Source organism: Macaca thibetana, chromosome 5 (genome assembly GCF_024542745.1).
Source record: "Macaca thibetana thibetana isolate TM-01 chromosome 5, ASM2454274v1, whole genome shotgun sequence".
Lineage (NCBI taxonomy): Eukaryota > Metazoa > Chordata > Mammalia > Primates > Cercopithecidae > Macaca > Macaca thibetana.
The window spans coordinates 184,960,188-184,978,013 of record NC_065582.1 but is presented as its reverse complement, the minus strand read 5'-3'; the positions used below and the strand labels follow the sequence as shown (position 1 = coordinate 184,978,013).

Sequence of the window (17,826 nt, the reverse complement as noted above, 5' to 3'; positions counted from 1 at the left end):
GGTCTCGGCTCCACCCTCCCTTGGATGCCTGGAGTTTTGTGTGAGGTCAGGGCAGCCCCCGCTTCAGTGAGGACAACCCCCCCAGTGGTCCCTTCCTTCCCAGTGGCTCCTACCCCAAGTGCGGGCCGGCGATGGGGTGCCAGGGCGAGGTTAGCACCAGCCGCCAACTGCTCTCCTCACTCTTTCCAGAGGGGCTCACATCCATGGGTATCACCCTACCCCAGGCCTCACCCCTGCTCCAGCACCAGCCCCTCCTGGTCCCTAGTCCCTCCTATTCCCTTCTGCTCCCTCCCAGTCCCCCCCATCACCTCCCAGCCCCCGCCATCGCCTCCCAGTCCCCCACATTGCCTCCCAGCCCCTCACATTGCCTCCCAGCCCCTCCCGCTCCCCTCGGCCTGCTGTTGCTTCCTTCCAGCATCTGTCCTCCACTGCCTCACCACTTCATCTGTTAGAGTGCTTATCTTAGTCGTCACGTTGTTGTTTTTTGTGGGTTTTTTGTTTTGTTTTGTTTTTTGTTTTTACAGTCTTGCTCTGTCACCCAGGCTGGAGTGTAGTGGCTCAACCTCAGCTCACTGCAACCTCTGCCTCCCAGGTTCAAGCGGTTCTCCCGCCTCAGCCTCCCAAGTAGCTGGAATTACAGGCGCCCACCACCATGCCCAGTTAACTTTTTGTGTTTTTAGTAGAGACGGGGTTTCACCATGTTGGCCAGGCTGGTCTTTAACTCCTGACCTCAGGTGATCCACCCATCTCAGCCTCCAAAGTGCTGGGATGACAGGCGTGAGCCATCGCGCCTGGCTGTCGTAATGTTTGAATTTGCTTTTTTAACATTCTTTTGGAGTGTCTTGTTCTCCCGTCATAGTTCAGCACTTTGATCTCCTTGGGGTCAGACACTATGGTTTTATATTCTGTACTTGATATTCTTGAGTCCAAGCCTCCTGATGCTCTTCTCTGCTGTCGTGTGCATTTTTAAGAATGGGAAGCATTCGTTGGCACCTGATCTCTAAGGCCCAGGTGCCAGGGACACTCCAGGGTGACCTGCCTGCTTGTGCCAGGCCAGCTCAGGCCCCCTTGGGAGGGACCTGCCAAGGAGAGGCTGCAGTGTAGGGCTGGGACAGTGACCTCTCCTCCACCTGGAGCCACAGCCAGGGGAGCTGCCCCCTCCCAGCAACTTCCTTCCCTTGCTGCCCCTGGTCTGTCTCCTTTCCCACCCCCTGTCCCTCACCCCCTTGACCTCTGCCTATCGTTCTGGAGGACAGAAGTCTGGTCGGGGCTGCTTGAGGACCACTGTCCTCCATGTCCTGATGTTGAAAGATGACACTGTTCCCGGCTTTCTGGGTGGTGCCGTCAGAAGGCAGCAGCCCTGACCGGGGTGGTTCCCACAGCCTCCTTGGGGCTGCAGAGTCCGGCCTGGGAGTCGGCCTCCTGAGACCCTGTGTGCATCTGAGAACCATGGAGGCAAGCTCTCCATGGATCTTCAGCCAGGGTGTGGTGTGGGTGGCTCCGAGGGCTGGAAGCTGGGAGGGAACAGACCTCGCTGCCCCACGGCAGGCTGCTCCTGCACAGCAGACGCAGGAGAGCCTCGGCCAGAGAGGGCTGCAGCCCAGGGCCCCCAGCAGCACTCCGGGCCAGCAGGACTGGGCTCCCATTAGCACAGAGCAGAAGGGTGCCAGTTTCTGTGGAATTGCAGATGGACAGCACATAATGGTCAGCGTGCCAAATATACGTAAATACAGTGTTCTGAAATTTCGCCCACTGGAAAGTCCACATGGTTCATCTGCACCATGTGCTGGGTCCAGGCAGCCCTGACAGGCGCTCAGCCCACCCCGCCGGGGCCTGCGTGGGCCACGGTGAGGCCGGCACAAATGCCTCTGTTCACTGTTCTCAGTGAAGACAACGTCCCGGACCCCAAGGAAGTGAAGGAGAGGTTCGGCGGCAGCCTCGTGGCTGCCCTGAGCGCGACCGGGCCGCGCTTCCTGGCGTACTTTGGCTCCTTCGCCACCGTGGGGCTGCTGTGGTTCGCCCACCACTCCCTCTTCCTGCACGTGCGCAAGGCCACACGGGCCATGGGGCTGCTGAACACGCTCTCGCTGGCCTTTGTGGGCGGCCTCCCGCTGGCCTACCAGCAGACCTCGGCCTTCGCCCGGCAGCCCCGTGACGAGCTGGAGCGTGTGCGCGTCAGCTGCGCCATCATCTTCCTGGCCAGCATCTTCCAGTTTGCCATCTGGACCACGGCGCTGCTGCACCAGGCGGAGACGCTGCAGCCCTCAGTGTGGTTTGGCGGCCGGGAGCACGCGCTCATGTTCGCAAAGCTGGCCCTGTACCCCTGCGCCAGCCTGCTGGCCTTCACCTCCACCTGCCTGCTGAGCAGGTTCAGCGTGGGCATCTTCCACCTCATGCAGATCGCCGTGCCCTGCACCTTCCTGTTGCTGCGCCTGCTCGTGGGCCTGGCCCTGGCCAGCCTGCGGGTCCTGCACGGCATCGCCCGGCCTGAACACCCACCACCGGCCCCTACGTGCCAGGAGGACCCACAGTCCCAGCTCCTCCCTGCCCCCTGCTAGCAGCCACAGAGCGCGCTCCCTGCCGTCCCCACCAGAGATGGACCAGGGAGGACAGGACGCCGGGCAGGGGAAGCCGAGTCGCGGGCAAGCCACAGTGGTTCTTGCGTGGCCGGGTTTTATTTTCATTGTGAAATATGCTCTATTTCAGTCCTCAAATTGTTCTCCACTTTTTGCAGAGAGAGGAGTTTCACAGGAACTTGAAATGTGCATTATGGCATTTGCCTATCCACTCTCCAACCTGAAGACACGTTACCAAGCCCACCCACCTGAGGGACTGCCCACTCCCAGCCCCTTCGAGGCCTATACAGAGCTGGCGGCGGGGGCAGGGGATGCCATGCCAGGTTGTTGACACAAAGATGAGGAAGAGATGGCAGGACAGTGACGCCCAAACTGTATTTGTCCCAGATATAAATTACTGTTGCATTCAGGCAGCGATAAATACAGAGGGGCCCGGTTGGTGTACAGGGCACAGAGCTCACCTGGGTACAGACTCATTCACATACAGGACAAGCCCCTCACCACAGTTAACACACGATTCATACACACCACAGTCCACACCAGGTCTCGCGAAGCAAAACTAATCACAAATGAAGGACTGGTCTTGACGACGTAAACAAGAGTGCACACTTGAGGCCGTGAGCAGGCCTTACAATGCATGTGTCTGTGCAGTTTTGGCAGAAGCGGGGGAGTCAGGATTAGTGGCACCAAGGGTCCCCCAGGAGGCTGCAGCAGGCTGGGCCAGGCCACACACTCCTGAGGCCAAACCAGAGCCACTTCTGAGGTCAAGGCCACACCCTGAAAGCTCCGCAGAATCGGAGGCCCAGGCCAGCTGTGCCCCACAAGGGGAAGGGGGATATCCTCACCGTGGGCCTGTTTCTCGTGGGGGGAGTCAGGGCTTCCCACAGGGCTGGCTCCATTTTTGGTCAGACTCCTCGTGGGGTCAGTGCACCGTCTGAATCCTTGGGCACGTGGAGGCAGCTTTGTCTTTTGACTGGGTGCACCCCAGCCTGGCCCAGACGCAGGACCCTCCACCAAGCTGTCTGGGGGACGTGGGAGCAGGGGCGCTGCAGGAGCTGGGTCTCCACATGCTGACGAGGGATAGGACTGAGCAGATGTCGGCTCACACAGACACTGGGAACTGCATGTCAGCAGGGAGCAAGCAGCATGGAAAGTGCTAGCGTGGGGTCTGGGGCTGAAAGCCAGCTCCTCCGCCACATGCGTGGAGCTGTCTCCGCCTCCACAAACTCCTCCGCACCGCCATGTCCTGCTTTTGGTCTCTTCTGGGTGCTAAATGCCCCACCCTGAGGGCCGAGGGGCAGACACTTGGGCCCGGCCCACATTCTGGTGCTGCCAGGGCAGCACCTGAGACCTCCTGGCCTCCACACGACAGAGGCTCTCCTCCCCCAGCACAGGCACTAGGAAAGGGCCACCAGGCCCAGCTGGGCACTGTGCCCCTGCAGCTGTACCTGGGGTCCAAGCTGCCATCTGTATATAACAAGGCCAGAAAACAAGGGAAGGCACCTTCTCTCTTCCCCCAACACAAGGAAGTCACCAGTCACAACCACCCAGCAGCCCGACGCTGCCCACCAGGGACTGCCCACACCTGCTGCCCGGGGCGGGGAGGGGAGGCTGGAGGGGCTGGCAGCCTGTGTCTGCTGGGGGTAAGGACACACCAGGGAGCCTGCTGCTCTGAAAGACTGGCCAGGGGGAAGGCCTGAGGGACCCACCTGGACGGCCAGCGTCCAGCACTCTCCAGCTCAAGGGGCTTGGCAGGGAGAGGTATAGAGGGATGAGTGCCCACCCCTGAGGAGAGGACCAGGCCCCCACAGGGCAGAGGGCTTGCCCGCCAGAGCCCTGTGCCCACCCAGGACACGGGGAAACACTGCCACCCACACAGCAGTCTCCAGTGGGATGAGGGCTGGTCCTGCTCTGGCCCCAGGAAGATGATGCGGTCAGGGCTGTAGCCAAGTCCAACCACAAGGCCGGCCACCGTGTGGACATGGAGCTGCCTCTACACCAACTGAAAACAAGGCTGGCGGAGGCGGAGGCAGAGACGGCTCGAGCCCCTGGGCTGCCTCAGCCACCCCTACCTAGGATCGCCCTCAGGGGCAGGCGCGTCCGCCCGGGCGTCCCTGGTGGTCCCGGCTCTCCTCGGCTTCTGCTTGGCCTTCCTCAGCATGTGGACCTGTCCCAGGGCAGGGGGCAGAGGGCCAGGGTGACATGGCCGATGAAAGAACAGTGCACGGGCAGCCCCAAGTCCTTGGGCCCCGGGCAGCTGATGCCATCTCAGCCCATTTCACGGAAGGGGAGGGACCTGCCTGGCTGCTCCCTGTGCCACCTGTGGCCTGCCTGACCGCTGGCACAGCCTTCCTCTGAGGCAGGCACCCTCCCCGGAGTCAAGGAAGACCAGGGCCGCAGCAGGCCATGCCAGCACCACCCAGGTACCACCGGCCACTCCCACAACCAGCCCAGCCTGGCCCACCTCTCCTGGTTCTCCAGCCTCACCCCACGTACCTTAGGGCCAGCAGCTGAGATGATCATGTGCCCCGGGGCCTGGACCCAGGGCTCCCCGTCCACCTGCACTGGGGTGGCCTTGAGGAGTGTGACCCGGAAGTAGGAACCCTGGGCAATCCGGATCCCAGAGCGCAGCCCACCCTGGACCTGGCCCTGGGGCAGGAGAGGCCAGCTGGGCTCAGTGGGGACCAGGGACACCATCCTGGGCTCGCCCACACACCCGGGCGGCGGCTCACCATGTGCACGACGCCCGTCACGCCCACCACCTCCAGCAGCCCATCATCCATGCGCGGCTTCTCAAACCTGGTGTCGCTGTCTGAGCCCCACAGGTCGGCCCCGGAACCCCAGCTGCAGCATAAGAAAGCGGACACAGAGGTGTAGGTGCAGGCGGGACGAGGGCTGAGCCTGCTGGTGGCCCCGCCTGGCAGAGCCTCTGGGGAGCCCGTGAGCACCTGGGAATGTTGATGAAGATCAGGCCTTCGATACTGGGCAGCTCCACCTCCTGCCGCTCCACCTGCAGCCGGATCTGCTTGTGCAGGCTCCGAGAGTGACTGATCTTCTGCAGCCCCACCCGCACGTACACACCCTTGTTGTGCAGCCTGCGGGACAGGGCGGGCCGTCCATCACTGGGGGAGCAGTACCCCGCCTTAGGCAGCCTCCGCGTTCCGGCCCCTCTGCCTGTCCCTGCTGGGGGACCCGAGGAAGGTATGCCATCACCAGGTGGCGGCCCCTCCCAGTTGGGGGACCCGAGGAAGGTATGCCATCACCAGGTGGCAGCCCCTCTGCCTATCCCTGCTGGGGGACCCGAGGAAGGTATGCCGTCACCAGGTGGCGGTCCCTGCGGCTCCAGTACCTGCTTGTGAACTTGCCAGGCTCCTCTTCCCGCGCCTGGTGGAAGTCCAGGCTCAGCTCCGCATCGATGCCAATGCCACAGTAGTTACTCATCTGCACGATCTGGGGACAGGGCGTTCATCTCCCAGGACCCGGCCGCCCTCACCAGGCCCCCTGAGCTCCCCAACAGCAGGTCTAGTTTTTTGCCTCCTGCCGGCAGGAAGAGACAAGAGCAAGGGCCACCCCGGCAACAAGCCCACCACCCAGGAGAGGGCAGCGTGGGCAGGTCCCAGCCAGGCTCTGTCGCCAGCTGGCTCAGCACAATTCCCAGCAGTGGCCACTCTCTGTGCCTCCCTCAACTGCCTACTTTGCAAAGGGGATGATGTGGGTGCATACATCTGAGTGTGGCTGGGAGGAGGATGCCCACTGTGACACGTGTGACCAGGTCATATGCGGAAGCCTGAAGGGCACCCCACGGCGGGCCACCCTGTACCTTGGGGGGCTCTGCGTCTGCAGTGCCATTCTCTGCACTGGCAGTATCATGGGCGTCCAGCAGGATGGTCCAGCGGTCCATGAGCACGGCGTCGGCCTCGTCCACGGACAGCAGCACGGAGAGCGGGTCCTCGCCGCTGTAGCCTGCCCCCCAGCGGAGGACTCGGCCAAGGTCATTCCCTGGGACACAGGCAGGCACAGAGCATCTGTCCACACCCACCCGCCCATCAGCCAGGTGCAGACCCCACCACAGAGACAGACGCCAGCCCAGGCCTCAGCAAAAGCTGCGCAGGAAGGGGTAGACCCTGAGGCCCCCTCCTCGGCTGCATGGCTGACCCCACCTGTGCCCAGGGGCAGGATGGCCACAGAAGGCTCCGGGCAGGCCAGTCGGTACCGTGTCTCCTCCAGGGCACCGAGCACCCAGCCCACAGTGCCGTCGCCACCGCACACCAGCACCCGGAAGCAGGGCACCTGGGAGAACAGGTGGAGCCTAGCAGGAGACAGGAAGTGTTCTCCAGCAGCTGTGGGCGCAGCCCATCCCCCACCTAGGCTGCCCCTTCCTTTTCAAATGCCCGTCCTGGCCATGTGGAGGACTTCAAGGTCCCAGCACGGGATCCCAGTGGAGCTCCTGCCAGCCGAGACAGCTGTGGCAGCCTCCTGGGGCCCCTCCTGCCCCTACTGCTGCCCTGGACCAGGGGTCCTGCTGGACTCACCCAGGAAGGGGACCCCCGTTGGTCAGGTCGAAGACCTGGTGAGGGTTCAGTAGCTTCCGGAAGCTGCAGAGCAGGTCTCGGCCCTTGAGGCCTCCACTCTTGGGGTTCACGAACACAAGGAGGGGACAGCTGTCTGGGGGCAGTTTCGCGTGCTGACAGACAGGGGGCTGGGTTAGGATGGGGACCCAAGGTAGGGTGTCCCCACTGCTGGGGCTGCCAGGCAGTGCCCAGCCCCCAACCCTGAGCCCACCTGGCCTGGACCAGCCCCCTCCCCAGGAAGGTGTGGCCAGCTGTAGCTGGCCTCACATAAGAAGCATCACACATCAGCTGCGTGGTCACCCCATCTCGCTGCTGGCCAGCAGGGCGGCACTGAGGCCAGCCGGCTGGCTGCCTGGTGCTCCCAGCACAAAGGCCTCGGACATGCCCACTGAGCTGAGTGTGAACAGACCACACCCGCCTGGGCCATGCAGCCTGTGAGTCCAGGCTGGAAATCCACATGGGACTCTGCCTGGCACTCCTTGCCTGCGAGACCAAGGCTTGTCTCCTGGGGGACCTCCTGTGCACACCTTTGGAGGATGGCGGCTCCCAGGCCCCCACCCACCTACACAGCAGCCGAGAAAAGCTCTTAACTCACAGAGTGGCACACGGAGTCCTTCAGTCACAGGACAGAGCCCATCTCCCCACACACAACCCCAAGAAACAGTACCCAGGGATCTAGACACAGCGGGCTCAGGGCTGGGGTCCCTATAACAGGAGGCTGGAGCCCCCACAGCGGGGACGGCTGGGCAACAGGAGACACACAGGCCGGGTGCAGACACAGGGTGGGCGGCGGCACAGGGGCCAGCCGTGGCTGGGGGCAAGGACACACTCGGGGCTTCGTGACCCACTTGGCAGGCACAGCCGCCTGCGGTCACCACTTACCACTCACCCCAGGGCAGGCAGCTGACGGGAGAGAGAAAGCACGTGTCGGCCCCACACCTGGCTCTGCCCACAGAGCGAGTGGGGCTGGGGCAGGGGCTGCATCTTCGGGACCGTGGGGATGGCCACCCTGTCCTGAGCCAGGCAAGGCCAGGTGTAGGGACACAGGAGGGACCCACAGGCATCACCCGTCCCAGCCACAGACAACTCATTCAGATCAAGTTCTGCTTCGTCTAGACTGGGGTCAGGGTCAAGGGTCAGGGTTCAGGGGCAGAGCAGCCATAGACACCTGGGGGTCCTCGTGGGACCCTTTGGGGGCTGGATGGGCAGAGAACGAAAGGCCACTATGAAGGCACGGTGTGCAGCGTGGAGTCCCTCCATGGGCCAGACCCCCATTTCCCCGGCTCTGCCCCGTCTCCATGGGCCAGACCCCCCTTTCGCCCGGCCCTGCCCTGTCTCCATGGGCTGGATCCCCCTTTCCCCCAGCCCTACCCTGTTGCCAGGTGCCCCCTCTTCTGGGCACTGTGGGTCTTAAGGACAGCGTCCAAAGTTTGGGAGCTGCACTGACTGGCCTGGGGAGCTCCAGGCAGAGAGCAGAGGCCCTACGTCCTCCTGGGCAGGGGGAGTGGGGCTGAGGCTGTACCGGGAGGGCCGTGCCTGGGATGCTGACAGCTGGTCACAAACACGCTCTGGCCCTTGGTGAGGCAGCCGCAGCGGGACCCAGCGCATCCAGGAGCTGCCTCCCTACTGGGTGGAGGCCTCAGGTGCAGTGTGGAAACTGGGCCTGGCCCCGCGGTGCCCCACGGAGCTGGTATCACCCACTGGGCAGCCTCGGATGAGCGCTGACCCTCTGGCCTCAGGCCCTTTGCTGTAAAACGGGCAACAGCATCCTCCCTGCTGTTGTGAGGCACAGACAAGGTGGCACCTACGAGCCCCCAGTGAATTCGATGAAGAGATGCCAGAGGAAAAGAGCGAGTCTGGCTGTGGGGCCTGTGCACCTGAAGACCCGGACCTCCCTCTCGCCACCCCCGGGGTGTGTGAAGAGCCGGCTCCACCGCTCACTCACCAGCAGGTTGGGGAGCACCAGTGCAGTGAGCAGCCGGCCCCGCACAGCCATGTCCTTGAGCAGCACGTACAGCCGCTCGGCCTCCGAAAAGCAGGTGACATCCAGCACTACTGCGCCTGTGGTAGGGGCCCGGGACTCAGGGGAGCCTGTCCCGTAGCCCCCACGGTGCCAGGGCAGGAAGCAAACCAGGGTTTCCCCAGCCCAGAGCTGCCCAAGGGAAAGGTCAGGTGCTACGTGAGGGCCAGAGCTGTCCCACTTCACCCCAGGAACACCCCTGGGCCCCAGGTGACCACGTCCATCAGGGCGGCTCACCTTGGGAGGAGTAGACGTGACTCACAGACACCACGGTGGCTGCAAAGGCGGGCTGTAGTCAGGGCGGTGGGAGGTGAAGGACGTACCGCACAGGGGCCAGGGACAGCCCCTCCGCCTGTTCAGGGGTGACGTCTCACCCCAAGGGCAGCCTCCCCAGAAAGCACCCCTGCCCCACTCTAAGAGCAGGACTCCCAGCTCCCCGGAGGTCCAGGGCCCCCCACAGGGAGAGGGAGAGGCAGAGGCTGAGCACCACAGGGAAGGGCCACAGAGGGCAGGAGGCTACACAGCCTCTTGGAGGAAGGGACGTGGGCTGGACCTGGAGCTTGGGCCTTGGTGGCTCAAGGAGAGGCAGGAGCTGGCCTCAGCACTGCAGCCCCACTGCCTGCCGCCGGACCCTGCCCCCAGCCAGCAGCCCACGGCCAGCCACGGTGGTCACACCTTTGGTAGCCACGGCCTCATGCAGCAGGCTGCTGTACTCCTCGGGGGACAGGCCGGGAGGCAGGCCGCCAACAAACAGGGAGACGTGCGGGGCTACATCCCCGCTCTCTGCCACGTAGAACCGCGTCTGGCTCACCTGTCGCACGGACATCTGCAGGGAGAGGGGCGGGGACGCTGGGCCGGGGGGAACAGCACCACCGCACCAGGCCCTCTACCTCCTCACCCGCAAAACAGCAAAACGGGGTGTCAGGAACACTCCCAGGAATTAAGTCAACATGAAAACGCGCAAAGGGGCCAAAGAGGCTTCCTTGCTGTGGATAACCCCTGTCCATTCCCCTCAAGGAACTCGGAGAGGTCTGCAGCTCAAGGCATCCCTGCAGGGACCAAGTAACTTATGACAGAGGGCACTGCCCTGCCAGCCAGGACAGCCGCTGCCTAGCCAAGAAGAACCTGGCGTCTGGGGCACACCCACCCTGTGGGGCAGAGGCTGTGGCTGAGAGCTGCCGGTTCCCTGGGGGCCAGCGTCCACACCCACTGACCTGCCGGATGTCCTGTAGCCGGTCCAGCAACGGCTGTTCGTCCATCAGCGCTGTCCGCTGGACTGCAGAGGCGAGAGACACAGGCCGTCAGCACCAGGCTCCTTGCCCACCTTGGAAACAGCTGCCCTGAGCCCCCAGGGCCCATGGGGATGCAGGGTGGAACTGGTCAGGAGGACAGGGCCCGGTCTTGATGTCCGGCAACACCCTGCAGGAGAGCCTGGGCAGCAGGCCCAAACCCAAAAGGTGCAGGGACTGCCACACCCAGCACGGGCCATCTACTCACCCTGCCTGCAGCCCATCGCCACCTCCACCAGCTGGAAGCTCTCAGGACCCTCGGCCTGTTGGGGCAGAGCTTGGCATCAGGTCTGGGCAGGCCCCCACCACCTCAGGACACCCACGGGGACAGCCACGCCTGGGCTGGGATGGTGGCCTGGCCTCCTTGGGACAGTGACCCCCAACCAAGTCTGGCCAGGATGGGGAGCAGGCTCAGGGTACACACCTGGCGGCCGAGCAGCGGCAGGACCTCCAGCACCACGGAGCGGGCCGTGCTCTTCGGGGTCACTCGCACGGATACATAGGCCACGCCCACCCTGTGAGGACGCAGCCTGAGCTGGAGCTCCCCCCACCCCGCCCAGCAGACCCTGAGCCTCGGGCCCAATCTCACTTGAGCCAGCCAGGGTAGATCTTCAGGACCTCCTGGGCCCGCGGCAGAGCCCGGATGACCCAGGCCTCTGGTGTGGCCTCGCTGGACCCAGGGCTTCTGCCCTCCTCCGAAATCACAGCACTCCCAGCCTTGCCCCCAGCCCAGGTGTCACAGGCCTTCAAGGAAGGGGGCAGCGGGCACAGCTCCAGGTGGCCAGGGTCCTCGGGGATGTGGTGGACCCGAAGCGCGGCCTCCTGCAGGGCACCAGGTTGGGGAGGCCAAGTTGTGGGGGGTCAGGCACGGTTCAGTGGGGGGCAGGTCGCGGGGCGGGGGCAGGTGGGTGAGGGGGACCAGGTTGGGGGAGCCAGGTCGGGGGCGCCAGGTGCGGGGACATGCAGTGGGAGGTGGGGCTCAGACACCTGCCCCGAGCTCCCCCTTACCAGCACCTCCTCGGCACTGGCCAGGCGGGACACCGTGATGAGGCGGAACTGGCTTCTCCTCACCGCGTCGTCACCATCAAAGATTTTCAGCGTTTGCTTCCCTGGGCCGGGGAAGTTCCATGAGTCCAGAGCGCCCGGGGATGTCAGGAGAGTTGCGGGGAAGGAGGAGGGCACTTACCGGACTCCGGAGTCGCCGGTGTCTCTCTGCCTGGACCCACGGCAGCGCTCCCGTCGGCGCCATCGCCTCCCTCGCCTGCGGGTCGGGGACACGGACCCCTCACTCAGTGCGCAGCCCCCAGCCCAGGGCGCCCCGGCCGGCCCGCACCTCACCCGGCTCCACCGCCTCCGCGATGCGGAAGCTCTGCGTCTTGCTGAAGCCACCGGGCAGGAGGCGCACGCACGCCGGGGGCAGGACCAGGGAGCGCAGACGCCCGAAGCCGCACTCGGGAGCCAGCACCGCGGAGCAGACGGAGTGCGCCTGGGGGGACAAGGGCCTGAGCTGGGGGGTCAGAGCCGGGGACGGGGGCACCAGGTGCGCTGGGTCCAGGGAAAGACCCCACACGTCGCAGACCTAGCCTGGACCCCGTGTCTTTCCTGCCTCCAGCCCCCGAGCGCCCACCTGGACCTCACGCCTCTCCTGCCCTGCCCCCTCCACCTCCCAGCGCCCCCCTGGACCCCGTGCTTTTCCTGCCCCGCCCCCTCCACCCTCCAGCGCCCACCTGGACCCCGTGCCTCTCCTGCCCCGCTCCCCCAACTCCTCCGCCTCCCAGCACCCGCCCGACCCCGCACCTCTCCTGCCCCACCCCCACCACCTCCCAGCGCCCACCTGGACCCCGCACCACTCGCAGCGCACTCCGGCCAGCACGTCAGAGGAGCCGCACGTCTTCCTGCAGACCTCGCAGCGCGCTCCTGAGGGCAGGTTCCCCTCCCGCCAGTGGTGGTGATGGGTGTCCTGCAGAGCCGGGCAGTCAGCAGCTGGGCCCGCCCCACCCCCCAGGGCTCCCTGGGGCTGGTGCACTCACATGATCCTGGTGCCCATCCTGGTGGCACTGGCGGCAGTCACTGCAGGCGAAGGGCACACAGTCTGGGTGGAGGTGCAGCTCACACACTGCGGGGCAGGCAGGGTTGGGGGCAGGCAGGGTTAGAGGTGTCTGCCGTGCCCCGGAGGACCCCTGCCTCTGCTGGCGCTTGGGTCTGGCCCCATCCCTACCACCTAGCACCCCGCATCCTTTAACTGTCTTGTGGCCTGCCGGGCGGCCAGTCCTCGGCTTCCCCCAATCACCCCTGACAAGCTGCAGCAGGGGGTGGGCTGGGCCACCCTGGGCATCAGAGACCAGGACACCGAGTGGGGCAAGGGGAGCCAGGCAGGCTCCAGGTACCTTCGCAGTGGAGTGCAGGCGCCTCCAGGACTTTGCGGCAGACAGCACAGAACTTGCGCTTGTGGAGCCCCCGGGGACCGAAGCAGTGGGCCACGGGAACCTGGCCAGGGAAGACGCAGCCTCACCTCAGCGCTCTTGGTAAGCGCTACAGGCTGCCCGCCGCCCCTCCTCCTCTTCACTTGCACAACTCTGCAGCTCACGCTCCTGCTGGGCTGGTGGGCCGGCCGTGCCACCTGGAGGCCCCAGGAGCAACCACAACCCGCGGTTCTGGGGGCAGCCTGTCTGGTCAAAAGCAGGGAGCAGGCTGTGGCCTTCCCCAGCAGCCCTGCCTAGCGCAGGGGAGCGAGGCCCCCCTGCCACCCCTTCCCTCCTTGGGGCAGGCGAGGCTCTGTCAACCGCCTGGCATCTGTCTCCTCGGAGCCAGGAAGATCCCAGCACACAGGGACTGCCCTCTGGGAGACGCTCAGGCCATAACAAGTGTGGATCAACGTTTCTGTGTTGGGGAGGGCTGGGCTGCTGCTTTTCCACGAGAAGGGAAGGACAAGGACCAAGTCTTCACTCTCGACTCTCTCTTATCCCCAAACTTAAACCACACCCGATAAAAGCATACACAGAAAGACCGTGTTCCACAATTTCAGCTGTGAGCATACCAGAATGGTGGGTAACTTTTATTTTGTCAAATATATCTTTTAAACTTCCTATTATGCATATAGTTGAAATACATATTTTCCCAATTTAGCAAAGTATAGAAAAGTACATTAAAATCAATTTTAAAAAGCTGCAGCCTCAGGCTGTCCACATGAGGAGGGGCTGTCCAAGCCAATGTGGCATCCCCAGGATCCCGGCCACCACCAGGGCCAGGATCCCAGCCACCACCAGGGCCAGCGTCCTCAGGCTTCCTGCTCACACCCCGGGAACTGCATCATTAGGAACAGGGCATCAGACATTAGAGGGGACGGCGCAGCCAGATGCCCGCCAGTGGCAGGTGCGCCTGCTGGCCTGGCTTCCCGTCCTGCTGCACACCTGGGCCTGCCTCACAGCCTGCACTCCACCTGCGGCCTGAGCACTTCAGGGAATGCAGACATGGGGGGCCTCAGTCTGCAGACGGCGGGGCTGACAGCTGAGGGAGGAGTAAGCCTGGCCCTTCCTACATGTCCCTGCTGTCACCACTGTCACCAGAGAACAGCTCCATGGCACAACCTTCACCCGGGGCTGTCTTGGCAGGTGTGTCACTGGGTGCCTTGCCCACTCCCAGCCCCCGGCAGCCTTTGCCCCAGCCCAGGGCTCCTGCAGTGCCCTGCAGTGCCTTGGGCCAGTCACTTCCCTGCCCCACTCAGAGCCCTTAGGGGGAGGCTGGTGGCCAAGACACCCTCAGGCACCCAGACTTCCTGCCTTTGCTTTTTATTCAAGCTTCCTTGAGGTGCCTGTGGGTTCACACACAGCTATGAGGAATGGCATAGACCCCCTGAAGCCTTTGTCAGCTCCCCTAAGTGTGTCATCTTGCAAACTAAGGTCACATCACAGCTGAGATGCTGACACCCCAGATGCGGAAATCATCCCCCCAGGAGCCCTCACGCTGCATGTCACAGCCACACCCACTTCCCCACCTGGAGACCTCTCTACATCTGTGTAGATGTTTAGTTTCGTCATTTTGAGCACGTTCTGTGGACAGGATCTTGCTAACTGTGACCTTTGGGACTGGCTTTTATCATCATTCCCTACAGATCCATGCAGGGTGCTGAGCCTTTTAATCCCGAGCAGTGTCTGACCTTTGCCTTTCAACCGCAGGTATCACTAACATCTGACATGAAGGGTCTCAGTACCTCGACCCCACGAGAGCTGACACATCCCCCAGCCTCTTGCAGGTGCAACACCCAGCCCCACACTCACCCGGACCAGGCTGGGCGCCACACTCGTGCACGGGATCCTCACGAGCTTCAGGCACTTCTCATGGGACATGAAATTGCAGACTGTGGGAATGAGCGCTGTGTGAGTTGGCCCCTGTCCCACCCAATGGCTGTCTTACCCAGGAAGTTAGAGGCCCCAGGGCAACTACTGCCATACCCACCCTGTGGTTCTCTGAGTTCCCCCCGCCCCCCCCCTCCACCCAGCCCCACTCATTGGAGACAGCCTGCAGCCCAGGAGCAAGAACCTGGGTGGTCCTGACCATCCTGGAGGACAATGAGTGTGTCCTCTCATCCAGAGAGCAGCCCCTCCCCTTCGCACGTGGGCCCAGCGCTCCTCCTGCCTCTGCAGCTGGGCCTCTCAAGGGGCAGCCCTGGGCTCACCAGGCTTGCTAAGTGGCAGGGGCGTCTCGGGCTTCTGCAGATTGGCTTTGCCAGGGACACCTGTGTCTCACTCCCCCGAAACTGCGCACACCCCTAATTTTCCCTGCTACGTGCTGTGCACCATGCCTGAGACCTAGAGCCACCCAGGGCAGGTGAGGGCTCTGGGAGGCAGGAGCTGCTGGGGAGTGGACAGCCCTGAGCCTCCCAAGGAGCTCTGGCCATGTGCACAGGACCCAGGGAGCACCTCAGCCAGCAGGGTGCTCAGGAGGACACAAGAGCAGCAAGTGCCACACCCCAGCAGTGAAACAGACAGGAGGGTGGGGCCAGGGCAGAAGGGAGAGCAGGAGCCCTGGGCTGGGGCAAAGGCTGCTGGGGGCTGGGAGTGGGCAAGGCACCCAGGGACACACCTGCCAAGACAGCCCCGGGTGAAGGTTGTGCCAGGGAGCTCCAGGCTGCCCAGCTGGGACAGGGAGCTCTTCCAGAAGGCCCAGCTGGTGCCACAACACAGCGCCCTTCACCTGCTGCAACCCTGGCTACCCCAGTCTCCAGATGGGACTCGGAGAAGTTCCTTCTGGCAGCTTAATAGAAAGGCTCTGGAAGCAGGCCAGGGTCCGCGGAGAGAAGAAGGGGAGACAGGCAGCGCCCATGTCCCTCCTCTGCCGTGGAGACAGGGCCTGCTCACCCCACGTCCCACGCTTGGGTCTCCGGGGGTGGGGGAGGGCGCCCTTCTTCCCATAGCCCTGCTGGCCCCTCTTCCTTGGGTGCTGCCCAGGAGGGCCCTTGTGCCCCCTCCCAAGGGGGAGGGGACCCGGAGTCTGGCCTCAAGCAGGGAGCCGCCTCAGCCACACATGCACACTCCCCACCTCGGGGGAAGCCCCTGGCGTCCCCAGGCAGCAGGCATGGCTGTGCCATGCTCTGATGTGACAAAGAAGCTGGGAGGCCAGGCCACCTTGTGCGCCCTGGGGGTCAGAACGACCATGCCATTTCCACCACAGACCACATCCCTGTGTGAGGGGACAGTCTCCTCTGCGGACCTCGGCCTGAGTGGACCCCTATCCCCAGAGCAAAGGCCTGAATCCCTGAGCAGGGCAGAGGCTCCTTAGCCCCTGCCACCTCGGCGTCCCTGGCCAGGACACAGTAAGTGTCAAACGTCCAGGACTCCGGTCCTAACCCTCGCTCCCTCCAGAGGCTGGGCTGTGGTCCCCAGGGCCCGCCTGCTTGCCGCGGGGGAAGATGAGAGCCAGCCCTGGGAACACCCGGGCCCAGAGCAGGGAAGGGCCGTCCTCACCCCAGAGGGGGCTGGGCAGCTGGGTGGAGCAGGGCTGGGGCAAGCGCACCGGGCGGCAGGGCCCGGCCTGGCTCTCCAGGTGGCTGGGACTCTGGGCCACAGCATGATAAGGGCCAGGGCCAGGGGCCCAGGCCAGCCCTGCTCGGCCACACCTGCTGCCCCAGCCACTGGGAGAGGAAGCCGGCCATGGGGACCCCAGCGGAGGTCCCGCTCGCATCAGGCACAGCCCCCGGTCGCAGCCATCGCGCGGCACTATGGAGACACTGCCCGCACCTCCCAGGTGAGGAAGCCCGGAGACCCGCAGCCTGGAACGGCCCCACGGCGCACAGGCCCCGACCGCCCCACGAAGGCAGGTCCCAAGAACAGGGCTGGGACCCCGCCCCCCACCCCGAAAGTGCCGGTGCCACCTCCGCTCAGGCTTCCGCCCACGGGGCAGAGGCAGGGCTGCAGCCGGGTGGGCATCGGGCCCGGGCGCTCACCGTCGCACAGGAAGCCGGCCAGCCCCCAGATGAAGTCGGAGCAGAGGTGGCAGAAGGTGGGCTTGGTGAGCGTCACCTTCCGGAAGCTGTGTCCCGGCCCGGCAACGGAGCCCGGGGCTCTGGCGCCCGCCCGCTCCGGCCCCGGCCCCGGCCCCGGCCCGGGTCCCGGCCCCGGGCGCGCGCGGCCTCCTGCGCCCAGCACGGGGCTGCAGGCCGGGCTGCCGGGGCGCGGGGAGCCGCCGCCCAGCCAGGCACGGGCCCCGGGCTCGGCCGCCGCCGCCATTCCCGGCCCGAGCGGCCCGAGCCCCTTTTGGTCCGCGCTGGGGGTCCAAGAGCCCCAGCTCCACCGCGGCGCCGCGCAGCCCGGCTTCCGACTGCGCCCGCCCCACTGCGCAGACGCGGGCCGCGGGGCGGGGCCGTGCGCTGCTGGTGGGCGGATCTGGGGGCGGGTGGGGCGCGGATCGCAGCCGTGCCCCGTCGATGGGCGGGACTGGGGGGCGGGCCTTGTGATGGGGCGGGGCGGGACCTGCGCGTGGGGGCCCCTCGCGAACCCGCCGTGGGGAACTGGTCCGCGTGGGCTCGGTTTGACCACAACCGGCCCAGACTTCCCTGCAGCGGACTCCGGACGCCGCACGCGCGGCGTTGTACCTGCGGGGCCGCGGCCCGCGGCTGCGCAGACAGGCGCCTCCCACGCGAGACGCAGATGCTGTCCTAGGCCCCCGGCCGCGCAGGGCGCCCCAGGCGAAGGGCAGCGCCGCGGGCCTCCCACAGTGGGTCCCGGGAAACGGGGTTTGCGGTGCTTGGGCGGCTCCGTCCGTGGGGTCTTCGCGGTCTTCGCACGCGCAGACCTGGTCCTGCCCGAGGCCCAGGACCCCCTGCGCCCGACTGGTGCCCTCACTGCAACGGGGGACCCGCCTGCGGCCCGAGG

The 17,826-nt window shown here is 65.0% G+C and overlaps 2 protein-coding genes across 7 annotated transcripts in view; one reads left to right on the top strand and one right to left on the bottom strand.

The window, feature by feature from the left end:
• The window catches only part of TMEM175 (transmembrane protein 175), a 34,600-nt gene extending 31,886 nt beyond the window's left edge, over nucleotides 1–2,714 (top strand). For all 6 annotated transcript variants that reach the window (XM_050790728.1, XM_050790730.1, XM_050790727.1 and 3 more), the window contains one exon: nucleotides 1,886–2,714. In XM_050790728.1, coding sequence (XP_050646685.1) covers nucleotides 1,886–2,558 — 673 coding nt within the window. In that variant the 3' untranslated portion in view covers nucleotides 2,559–2,714. The remainder of the gene's footprint in view (nucleotides 1–1,885) is intronic.
• Nucleotides 2,715–2,930: 216 nt separating this feature from the next.
• On the bottom strand, nucleotides 2,931–17,191 carry DGKQ (diacylglycerol kinase theta). The gene is made up of 23 exons (XM_050790722.1): nucleotides 16,899–17,191; nucleotides 14,734–14,813; nucleotides 12,844–12,943; nucleotides 12,487–12,572; nucleotides 12,291–12,416; nucleotides 11,795–11,942; nucleotides 11,643–11,717; nucleotides 11,465–11,565; nucleotides 11,046–11,278; nucleotides 10,881–10,971; nucleotides 10,665–10,719; nucleotides 10,382–10,443; nucleotides 9,843–9,993; nucleotides 9,405–9,443; nucleotides 9,093–9,208; nucleotides 7,109–7,260; nucleotides 6,737–6,885; nucleotides 6,397–6,575; nucleotides 5,926–6,026; nucleotides 5,525–5,671; nucleotides 5,309–5,420; nucleotides 5,073–5,225; nucleotides 2,931–4,743 (listed from the first exon to the last, which is right to left on the bottom strand). The coding sequence occupies exons 1-23, from the start codon at nucleotides 17,179–17,181 to the stop codon at nucleotides 4,645–4,647; spliced, it is 2,838 nt and encodes a 945-aa protein (XP_050646679.1). The 5' UTR covers nucleotides 17,182–17,191; the 3' UTR covers nucleotides 2,931–4,644.
• Between the last annotated feature and the right edge of the window lie 635 nt (nucleotides 17,192–17,826).

Coding starts and splice junctions, on each gene's coding strand:
- DGKQ (XM_050790722.1), bottom strand. CDS start 17,181: ATGGCGGCGGCGGCCGAGCCCGGGGCCCGTGCCTGGCTGGGCGGCGGC. Junction 10,720..10,880: donor TGCCGCTGCTCGGCCGCCAG/GTGTGTACCCTG, acceptor CTGCCCCAACAG/GCCGAGGGTCCTGAGAGCTT. Junction 6,027..6,396: donor CAGACGCAGAGCCCCCCAAG/GTACAGGGTGGC, acceptor CCCTGTCCCCAG/ATCGTGCAGATGAGTAACTA.